This window comes from Gorilla gorilla, chromosome 6 (assembly GCF_029281585.2).
Source record: "Gorilla gorilla gorilla isolate KB3781 chromosome 6, NHGRI_mGorGor1-v2.1_pri, whole genome shotgun sequence".
NCBI lineage: Eukaryota > Metazoa > Chordata > Mammalia > Primates > Hominidae > Gorilla > Gorilla gorilla.
In genome coordinates this window covers 64,126,844-64,138,427 of record NC_073230.2, presented here as the reverse complement: position 1 = coordinate 64,138,427, position 11,584 = coordinate 64,126,844, and the positions used below count along the sequence as shown (strand labels likewise).

At 46.7% G+C, this 11,584-nt stretch overlaps 1 protein-coding gene across 2 annotated transcripts; it reads right to left on the bottom strand.

The window, feature by feature from the left end:
* Positions 1 to 1,533: 1,533 nt before the first annotated feature.
* Positions 1,534 to 6,244, bottom strand: MRPS17 (mitochondrial ribosomal protein S17). 2 transcript variants are annotated; one of them, XM_019030741.4, is made up of 3 exons: positions 6,129 to 6,244; positions 4,742 to 4,881; positions 1,534 to 3,148 (listed from the first exon to the last, which is right to left on the bottom strand). In XM_019030741.4, the coding sequence occupies exons 2-3, from the start codon at positions 4,862 to 4,864 to the stop codon at positions 2,879 to 2,881; spliced, it is 393 nt and encodes a 130-aa protein (XP_018886286.1). In that variant the 5' UTR covers positions 4,865 to 4,881; positions 6,129 to 6,244; the 3' UTR covers positions 1,534 to 2,878. The 2 variants fall into 2 exon arrangements, with proteins under 2 accessions (XP_018886286.1, XP_018886287.1); XM_019030742.3 differs by lacking the exon at positions 6,129 to 6,244 and adding an exon at positions 5,783 to 6,093.
* Between the last annotated feature and the right edge of the window lie 5,340 nt (positions 6,245 to 11,584).

Sequence of the window (11,584 nt, the reverse complement as noted above, 5' to 3'; positions counted from 1 at the left end):
GCTCATTCTTTTTTGTGGGAGATGCCTGATACTTTCATGTACCCTTCCAGGCTAAGCAGTCCCACAGCCCCACCTGCCAGAGACCTGGACAGTCTAAGATGCTTCCGTTTCATTCACCTACCCTGGCACCAGTTCTGCCTTGGAACCTGTTATTCAGTCCCTCACTGCTGTTACTCAGTCCTTCCCTGCACAATTCAGTTTGGGTCTTAGGACCAGTCTTTGAACTGTGGTCTCCCCACCTCTATCTAACATGTCCGCTTCCAGTCTGTTCTCTACAATCCCGCAATCACTTTTATTAAAATGCAAATGCAATTGTATCACTCTTTAAAACGTTCAGCCACTATCACTTGTAGTTACTTTCACCTATTTCTGAGTTCCACCACTGCTGAAAATGTTGCAGCAATCCTCATCTGCTTCCAGAAGCCCTGGTTATACTTTCATTCACTTTGTGGATTTTACATTCCCTTTCCTCTGCCTCAAATGCCCTTTCCACCCCATCGTCTACTGTCCTGGAGACTCTTGCTTCAATGCTTACTTCTAGCACCATCTCATCTCTCCTGAGAAGTGACCTTCAATTCACCCTCACCCATATCCTGTTTGCCATGGAGGCACCTGTGCATACCTCCCCAACTAGATTGATCCCTGAGGCCGGCAAGGCCTGTGATCATCCTGGAAACCCTGTGCTTACACAATACATGTATCAAGGCTGGGCGCGGTGGCTCAACGCTGTAATCCCAGCACTTTGTCAGGCTGAGGCGGATGGGATCACCTGAGGTCAGGAGTTCAAGACCAGGCTGTCCAACATGGTGAAACTCCGTCTCTACTAAAAATACAAAAAATAATAATAAAATTTAAAAAAATTAGCTGGACATGGTGGCAGGCAGCTGTAATCCCAGCTACTTGGGAGCCAGGAGAATTGCTTGAACCCAGGAGGCAGAGGTTGCAGTGAGCAGAGATCACACCATTGTGCTCCAGCCTGGGCAACAGAGCGAGACTCCATCTCAAAACAAACAAACAAACAAACATGTATCAGCTAAGATTGAAATATTCCCCTTTTGGCCAGTCGCAGTGGCTCACGCCTGTAATCCCAGCACTTTGGGAGGCTGAGGTGGGCAAATCACCTGAGATCAAGCGTTCGAGACCAGCCTGGCCAACATGGTGAAATCTCGTCTCTACTAAAAATACGAAAAAAAATTAGCTGGGCGTGGTGGTACACTCCTGTAGCCCCAGCTACTTGAGGAGGCTGAGGCTGCAGTGAGCCAAGATTGTGCCACTGCACTCCAACCTGGGCAACAGAGGGAGATTCGATCTCAAAAAAAAAGTCCCCTATTCTCTTTCTAGGGGCCAGAAAACGGAAATATACTGCTCAATGCTTCCTTAAGTCAAAATCTAAATTATCGTGGTATATTAATGAATAGCAACAAAACTCACTCTCCATCTCAAATGCATGTGGGAGAAGTCCTACAACTTAATGTGTCAGATTTTAGGAACTTACACCTATTTAATCTAGCCTAGGATGTAAGAAAAGTGACACAGAATTGTAAAATTTTATTTTCCACACATCAATATTCTTATTAACACAGCTTGATTGAAAGAATTCTGACCAGTGGCTGGTCATTACATGCAGTGGCTCATGCCTGTAATCCAAGCACTTTGAGAGGCCCAGGCGGGCGGATCACCTGAGGTCCGGAGTTCAAGACTAGCCTGACAAACATGGAGAAACCCCATCCCTACTAAAAATACAAAATTAGCTGGGCGTGGTGGCACATGCCTGCAATCCTAGCTACTCAGGAGGCTGAGCAGAATCACTTGAACCTGGGAGGCGGAGGTTGTGGTGGGCTGAGATCATGCCATTGCACTCCAGCCTGGGCAACAAGAGTGAAACTCCAGCTCAGAAAAAAAAAGACTTTCTTCCTTCAAAATAAAGGTTCTAAGATAAATTCAAAATTCCTTTGAATGAAAAAAAGGAAACCGGCTGGGCACAGTGGCTCAGGCCTGTAATCCCAGCACTTTGTTAGGCCAAGATGGGCAGATGGCTCCCAGGAGTCCGAGACCAACCTGGGCAACACAGGGAGACCCTGTCTCTACAAAATTTACAAAAAATCAGCCAAGTGTAGTGGTATGCTCCTGTGTTCCCAGCTACTCAGAAGGCTGGGGTGGAAAGATGCTGGAGCCAGGGAGGTCAAGGCTGCAGTGAGCCAAGATCATACCACTGCACTCCAGCCCCGGCAACAAAGCAAGACCCTGTCTCAAAAGACAAACATAAAACCTTCTATAACAGTGAGCTTGCTAAGCACAGTGGCTCACGCCTGTAATCCCAGCACTCTGAGAGGCCAAGGCAGGCAGATCACGAGGTCAGGAGATCAAGACCATCCTGGCCAACACGGTGAAACCCCGTCTCTACTAAAAATACCAAAAAAAAAAAAAAAAAAAATTAGCTGGGCATGGTGGCAGGCGCCTGTAGTCCCAGCTACTCGGGAGGCTGAGGCAGGAGAATGGCGTGAACCCGGGAGGCGGAGCTTGCAGTGAGCCAAGATTGCACCACTGCACTCCAGCCTGGGTGACAGAGTGAGATTCCATCTCAAAACAAAAAACAAAACAAAACAAAACAAAAAACAGTGAGCTTACAAAATGCAACAGACTGCTAGGCACACTTAGTGTAACGTGGAAGTATGTTCAATGAAATGATGAAAATTTGAAACACGACCATAAACGTTTGTGAAAAACCATAGTATGCCCTTTACTTCATTTGCTTTTAGCTATTTCATAAACACCACAGAGAAACTGGACACAGTTTGTGATGAAACTTAGAAAAATTTCTTTTTCCATAACATAAACATGTCAGTTTTTCCCTTTAGATCCTTCTTCCACTCCCGCTTCACTGTGCTGAAGAGATATTGAGTTCTTCCAGATTTTTGCTTAGCTGGGTGGTTTCCGAACTCAACGGACTCTCCAGGTAGGTAGTTCCGGCACAGGGCTTTCCTGTCACTGGATCTATGACTTTTCCAACTTTGAAAACGATCTCAGCCAGTTCATGTTTCACATGCTTTGCTCGTGGAACAGGTAAAGCTCTGAGAAGCACAATATCCCCAACTGTGCACTGCTGAAGGGCATCGTGAGCAAAGTAGGTTTTCCGCTTATTAAAATACTGTTGAGAGAGGGAGAGAAGCACATCAGTAGTTCCCATCTGTGACCTGGTAATGCAATATGTAATATGAAAAAGTAATGTATGGAAAACAAGCCAGGACTTAGGAAAAGATAAGATACTTAAGGAGGCTTCTAGCACAAAAATTAGAGCCTGAGTGATATAGTGAGACAATCCAGTGAGATGGATTCTTGCTCTGTTGCCCAGGCTGGAGTGCAATGGCACGATCTCAGCTCACTGCAACCTCCGCCTCCCAGATTCATGAGATTCTCCTGCCTCAGCCTCCCAGGTAGCTGGAATTACAGGTGCCTGCCACCATGCCCGGCTAATTTTTTGTATGTTTTTTTAGTAGAGATGGGGTTTCACCATGTTGGCCAGGCTGGTCCTGAACTCCTGACGTCAGGTGATCCACCTGCCTCGGCCTCCCAAAGTGCTGGGATTACAGGCATGAGCCACCGCGCCCAGCCTAGAATCACCTGTTCTTTATAACAACCCTGTTGCAGCAGGTACATATGAGAAAAGTTCAGGGAGGTTAAGCCATGTGTGTAGCTGGTAAACAAGAGTCAGTATTCAAACTAAGGTCTCCCAAAGGTCAAGGATCATGCAGTCACTCTTCAGCTTGCTCCTGTGTTTCTAATCCTTGATAATGACCAGCATTGGTACCCACCTGTGTGCTGAACTTTGGATGTGAAACCATCCTTGGCACCTATCCGTCCCCTGGGCACAGCAAACAAATCAATGACTCTGTCCTTCCTGAAATATTTTTTCCACTCCATCCCCACTACATCAACTTTAGTTCAGGTCCTTATTTCCATCCTAGACTTTTGCAGCAGCCTCTTTGCCCATTCCCTTACCTCCAGTCTTCATCCCTACCCGTGTTTCCAAGCCTGTCTTTGGGTTCAAGCAGGGATCCCCAACCCCCAGGGCAGCAGACTGATACCATTCAGTGGCCTGTTAGGAACAGGGCCGCACAGCAGGAGGTGAGGGGCGTTGAGCCAGCATGAGTATTACCGCCTGCGCTCCACCTCCTGTCAGATCAGCAGCGGCATTAGATTCCTATAGGAGCACAAACTCTATTGTGAATTGTGCATGGTAGGCAGAGTTTTGCTCTTGTCCAGGATGGAATGCAGTGGTACAATTGTGGCTCATTGCAACCTCTGCCTCCCGGCTTCAAGAGATTCTCCTGCCTCAGCCTCCAGAGTAGCTAGGATTACAGGTGCGCACCACTATGCCCAGCTAATTTTTGTATTTTTAGTAGAGACGGGGTTTCACCACGTTGGCCAGGCTGGTCTTGAACTCCTGATCTCAGGTGATCCAACCGCCTCGGCCTCCCAAAGTGCTGGGATTACAGGTGTGAGCCACCTCATCTGGCCAGTACTTTGCATACAGAATGACTACAGCAGTTAGAGTAGATTGACATTAACTCTGTTTTCTTGGAATGTATAAACCGTGTTATACCTACAGACCAGCAGAATGCCTGGCTCAAAGCAGATGAGAGACAAGACATCTTTACTGAGAGAGAAATGTTTTTTTGCTCAGGACCCAGGACATGGTGGTGATTTACCAAAGCCACCCAGAAACAAGAATGTTTCTCACCTTTAATAAATAGGGATCCAGAACAAGCCTGGTCACTCTCACTTTAGCAGTCTTTTGCATTTTTGTCCCAATCACCTTCCCCACAATCCATTTGGCATGGACAGATGAGCGAACTACGGACATTACGTGGCTTTGGTCACCTGAAAAGCAAATTCCAAAGTCTCATATTCTGGTGGTTATGATGCCACATGAATTTTGTCACAAGAACTGTCCAAGTTAGTCCAGAAACAGTTTTTTTCTTTTTCGTTCCCCCCTCCACCCAGAAACAGTTTTGTTTTTTTTTTTTTTTAGATGTAGTCTCTCTCTGTCGCCCAGGCTGGAGTGCGGTGGTGCGATCTTGGCTCACTGCAAACGCCGCCTCCTGGCTTCACGCCATTCTCCTGCCTCAGCCTCCCGAGCAGCTGGGACTACAGGCGCCCGCCACAACGCCCGGCTAATTTTTTTGTATTTTTAGTAGAGATGGAGTTTCACCGTGTTAGCCAGGATGGTCTTGATCTCCTGACCTCGTGATCCGCCCGCCTCGGCCTCCCAGAGTGCTAGGATTACAGGCGTGAGCCACCGCGCCCGGCCATATTTATTTTTCTTGAGATGGAGTTTAGTTCTTTCGCCCAGGCTGGAGTGAAGTGGCGCGATCTCGGCTCACTGCAACCTCCGCCTCCCGGGTTCAAGCGATTCTTCTCCCTCAGCCTCCCGAGTAGCCGGGACTACAGGCCCGCGCCACCACGCCGGGCTAATTTTTGTATTTTTAGTAAAGACGGAGTTTCACCATGTTGGCCAGACTGGTCTCGAACTCCTGACCTCAGGTGATCCGCCCGCCTCAGCCTCCCAAAGTGCTGGATTAAGAGGCGTGAGCCACCGCGCCCGGCTTGAATCACCATTTCAGAGATGCTTACACGTTCCCCACTACCCAACCTCTCATCTTTACAGCGCTTACAAAGCGGTAACTTTAACTTCGCCAAGCCTCACGTTCCCCTTCTGCAAAATGGGCAGGCCTATTTCGCAGGAGTGCTTTGAGAATTTGACCCACAGAACGCTCAATACCACGGACAAACGCTGGACGTTACTGGTCCCTTATCTCTCTCCACCCCGCTGGGTCGCCTCTCCCCACAGGCTCAGTGCCCAGGTAGCACTCGGCGGGGCCGCCGCGGTGTCCCCCTCGCTGGCCCAGCGACGGATGACTTGGGCTGCTTTTGAGATCAGTTCATAAGCCATTCCACCAGGCTTCGGAAAGGTTAGGGTGATTCGTGCCCTCGCCCCGGACAACCCCGAGGTCAGACGAAGCGATTCGCTCTCAGGGCTCTCACGCGAGGGTGCCTCGGGTCCCCAGCAAATCCTCCCCCGGCAGCAACACCCCGGAGCCCGCCCTCACCTCCACCACGAGACTCACCTCCGCCAAGACTATGCAGCCACCTGCCCCGGGGAGCGCCGGTCGCAGCGGGATGGCGTCACGCCGTACGCATTGGCTCTGTCCCACACTACCCCTCTCTTAGGCCGTGTATCTCCTTAGCCGTGGGCGGAGTTAAAGGCAGGACCCCGCCCACTCTCCCTTAAAGGGACCCGCGGCGGTGGCGGGGCGGGGGGCGCTGACCTCTGGTTTCCTAACGCGCAGCTAGTGGACAGTGGCGCAGGAGGTTTCGGACTTTTCTTTCATTCTTTTGTTTTCTTTCTTTTTTTTTTTTTTTGAGACGGAGTCTCGCTCTGTCGCCCAGGCTGGTGTGCAGTGGCGCGATCTCTGTTCACTGCAACCTCTGCCTCCCGGGTTCAAGCGATTCTTCTGCCTCAACCTCCCAAGTAGCTGGGATTACAGGCGTGCACCACCATGCCCAGCTAATTTTTGTATTTTTAGTAGAGACAGGGTTTCACATGTTGGCCAGGCTGGTCTCGAACTCCTGGCCTTAAGTGATCCAACCACTTTGGCCTTTCAAAGTGTTGGAATTACAGGCGTGAGCCACCGTGCCCGGCCTAAAAGTGTTTTGTGTTTTTTTTTTGTTTTTTTTTTTTTGAGACAGGGTCTCACTCTTGTTGCCCAGGCTGGAGTGCAGTGGCATGATCTTGACTCACTGCAACCTCTGCCTCCTGGGTTTAAGGGATTCTCCTGCCTCAGCCTCCTGAGTAGCTGGGACTACAGGCATCTGGCACCACGTCCAGCTAATTTTTTTTTATTTTTAGTAGAGACGGGATTTCACCATGTTGGCCAGGCTGTTCTTGAACTCTTGGCCTCAAGTGATCCACCTACTTCGGACTCCCAAAGTTCTGGGATTACAGGCATGAGCCACTGTGCCTGGCTGGTCCAGATTTACCTATACTTTCCCTGACCAGTTATTGTATCAGAAGTTTTTCAAACGAAAAATATCAGTGGGGAGTGGTACTTAGCAACAAAGCTCTGAGTGCTAGGTGAGCAACTTGCTACTGGGATTTTCCTGCCTGTAGGCTATTTCAGCAGATGTAGCTATCGATACATTGAAACACACACACGCACACACACACACCTACCTTTAAACACCAGTGGGTTTCTTTCTTTCTTTCTTTTTTGGGACGGAGGCTGTCTCTGTCGCCCAGGCTGGAGTGCACTGGCGTTATCTCGGCTCACTGCAAGCTCCGCCTCCTGGGTTCACGCCATTCTCCTGCCTCAGCCTTCCGAGTAGCTGGGACTACAGGCGCCTGCCACCAGGCCGGCTAATTTTTTGTATTTTTTTAAGTGGAGACGGGGTTTCACCGTGTAAGCCAGGATGGTCTCGATCTCCTGACCTCGTGTTCCGCCCGTCTCGGCCTCCCAAAGTGCTGGGATTACAGGCATGAGCCACCAGTGGGTTTCTTCTTTTGCTTCACCAGTTCCGGATTTTTATCTCCTTTCTTCCGCAGTTAGAACTCTGGTCCCTACCCCGACAACATCAATGATTAATGCTAAATCCTATAGTATACACTATATGCTTTTGGAGTTGTACTAACAATATCCCGACTAAAAACAAACTTTCTAAGTGATGCGTGAGATTATTTTTTGTGGTTCTTTTTGTCCTTAGAGTGTACAATGACAGCACTGTGTTCAACATTTCTTGGGATTCTTTTTTTTTCTTCTGTGTGGTTATAACAATATTCTATACAATTAGATTTTTTTTTTTTTTTTTCAGACGGAGTCTCGCTCACAATCTCGGCTCACTGCAAGCTCTGCCTCCTGGGTTTACGCCATTGTCCTGCCTCAGCATCCCGGGTAGCTGGGACTACAGGCACCCGCCACCACGCCCGGCTAATTTTTTATGTATTTTTAGTAGAGATGGAGTTTCACCGCGTTAGCCAGGATGGTCTCCATCTTGTGACCTAATGATCCGCCCGCCTCGGCCTCCCAAAGTGTTGGGATTACAGGCGTGAGCCACCGTGCCTGGCCTTCATTTTTATATGTTTGTATACAATTTTGTATTCGAGGATAGGAAAAACCATATCCTTTTAATCTTATTTTTGAATGTGTAAATCATTAAAATGGTTCAAAAATTAAAACTTTAAGGCTGGACGCAGTGGCTCACGCCTATAATCCCAGCCCTTTGGGAGGCCGAGGCATGCGGATCACCTGAGGCCAGGAGTTCGAGATCAGCCTGTGGCAACATGGTGAAACTCCATCCCTACTAAAAATACAAAAATTAGCTGGGCATAGTGACACAGGCCTGTAATCCCACCTACTCAGGAGGCTAAGGCAGGAGAATCGCTTGAACCTGGAAGGTGGAGGTTGCAGTGAGCGGAGATGGTGCCAGTGCACTCCAGCCTGGGTGAGGGAGTGAGACTCCGTCTCAAAAAAAAAAAAAAAAAAAAAAAGGGACGGGAAGGGAGGGGGGAAGGAAGGACTAAAACTTTGAAAAGATACAAGCAGAGAAATTTCATTCCATTCCCAATCTTTTTGATCTTGTTCTTGTTTCCCATAGGTAACTAATTTATTAGTTTCTGGTTTGGCCTGCTTATATTTCTTTTTGCAAAGATTGTATATATTCTCTTACAAAAGTAACATTCTATGTAGACTGCTTTGTATTTGCCCTTTTCACTTAACATATCCTGGAAGAATCGCTCCAAATCAGCTTCTGGAGTGTACTGAACATGCTGATCTTTCTTTTCAGTTGCACAGAACTTTACTATGTGAATGTACAATAGTCTTTTTTTTTTTTTTTTTTGAGACAGAGTCTCACTCTGTCACTGAGGCTGGAGTGCAGTGGGGTGATCTTCGCTCACTGCAACCTCTGCATCCTGGGTTCAAGTGATTCTCCTCCCTCAGCCTCCCGAGTAGCTGGGATCATAGGCACTCGTCACCATACCCGGCTAATTTTTGTATTGTTAGTAGAGACAGGGTTTCATCTTGCTGGCCAGGCTGCTCTTGAACTCCCAACCTCAAATGATCCACCCGCCCTGACCTCCCAAAGTGCTGGGATTACAGGCGTGAGCCACTGCACCCAGCCTTATTCATTATTGACCTAAAAATATATTTTTTTTTCTTACTAGGTAGGAGCATATGTACACACACACATATATATGTATGTGTATATAGATTTGTTCCTGTTTAATCAAGAAATAATAAACATTGGGGTGCTAGGCAAGCCAAGTAATCTTGGAAAAAGTTACTTCAACAAAGTAGAAAGATGGTCTAACAGTTAAAATAGTTAATTCAACAAAGTAGAAAGACGGTCTAACAGTTAATTGGCTCTAATGATTACATACAATAATAACCAAGGAGAAGCAGGATTCAACAGTGTGTTTCAAAATGATTAAGCAGCCAAATGTTCTACAATGAAAAGCTGACCACAAAAACTGCACTTTTCACGAAGAAGGAGCTGGATGGCCTTTTAATTATACAAATAAGGAAGATAAAGGCTTTGGAATAATGCTAGCTAAAAAAGATCATTATGTCCTGTCATAAAAATGACCAGACAATGGCTAGATACTTTTGGGAAAGTTCAAGTCTCAAAAATTTAAAGTTTATACAAAAGGTCTTAAAATGTTCCACAACATTACAAGTGATATTTTGTTATAAAAGACCAAATAAGAGTTATTTCATTGATGCAAGGTCTTATGGATGACGTGACCAAGGATGAGGCATTGCTAATGCATATGCTACAATTCAGTTTGAGACAGTATTATTATTTTGGGTCTGGTAAGATTGGCAGGCGGATCACAAGGTCGGGAGTTGGAGACCAGCCTGGCCAATATGGTGAAACCTCATCTCTATTAAAAATACAAAAAAAAAAAAAAATAGCCGGGCGTGGTGGTGCATGCCTGTAATCCCAGCTACTAGGGAGACTGAGCCAGGAGAATTGCTTGAACCCAGGAGGCGGAGATTGCAGTGAGCTGAGATCACGCCACTGCACTCCAGCCTGGACAACAGAGCAAAACTCTGTCTCAAAAAAAAAAAAAAAAGGTCGGGCGCAGTGGCTCAGGCCTGAAATCCCAGCACTTTGGGAGGCCAAGGCAGGTGGATCACCTGAGGTCAGGAGTCCGAGACCAGCCTGGCCAACATGGCGAAACCCCGTCTCTACTAAAAATACACAAAAGTAGCTGGGCGTGGTAGTGGGCACCTGTAATCCCAGCTCCTTGGGAGGCTGAGGCAAGAGAATTGCTTGAACCTGGGAGGTAGAGGTTGCAGTGAGCTGAGATTGTGCCATTGCACTCCACCTGGGCGACAGAGTGAGACTCTGTCAAAAAAAATAATAACGTAAACCTAGAAACATATGGAAAATTGGAACCCTGTTCCAATTGGAAAAGTGTTCAAATAAGGATAAGAAAAAAATTAAATCCACGCAGTTAACATTTTTTAACTGGTTTTGGTATAATGATTGTGACATCTGGGTGTATCTTTTCTGTTTCTTGAAGTGTTTAAAGCATTTAATAGAATCTGACAGTTTAGGTTTGGATATAATGAAACATTAAGATCTGTTTACATCTGAAGTTAATGTTTAAAAGAGTAGCCATATCTAATTTTAGAAATTCTTAATTTTTTATTTATTAGTTGCAAATGTCCAAATAAGTAGAGGAATGCTGACTGTTTAAAGAACGTCAATTGTTTTCTTAAATAAATACATAGAGTTAGGTGTCGTACCTCATGCCTGTAATCCCAGCACTTTGGGAGGCTGAGATGGGCGGATCCCAAGGTCAGGAGATCGAGACCATTCTGGCTAACATGGTGAAACCCTGTCTCTATTAAAAATACAAAAAATTAGCCAGGCGTGGTCGTGGGTGCCTGTAGTCCCAGCTACTCAGGAGGCTGAGGCAAGAGAATTGCTTGAACCTGGGAGGTAGAAGTTGCAGTGAGCTGAGATCGTGCCACTGCACTCCAGCCTGGGCAGCAGAGTGAGACTCCGTCTAAAAAAAAATACACTGAACATTAATCAAAATACAAATTCTAATGAGTATTTGTATTAGTCTGTTTTCTCACTGCTATAAATACCCAAGATTGAGTACTTTATAAAGGAAAGAGGTTTGACTCACAGTTACACATGGCTGGGGAGGCCTCGGGAAACTTACAATCATGGCAAAAGGGGAAGCAGGCATGTCTTACATGGCGGCAGGCAAGACAGAGTGTGAGTGAGCGAAGCGGGAGAAGTCCCTTATAAAACCATCAGATCTCATGAGAACTCACTCACTATCACAAGAACAGCATGGGGGAAATGCCCCCATGATTCAATCACTTCCCATTAGGTTTCTCCCTTGACACATGGGGATTACAATTTGAGATGATATTTGGGTGGGGACACAAAGCCAAATCATATCAGTATTTTTCTCCATGCTAACAAGCTCTTTGGACATAAAAGAACCAATGAACAGGACGATTCTTTACTAATACTTTGAGGTTATGAGAAATAGTCACACAGA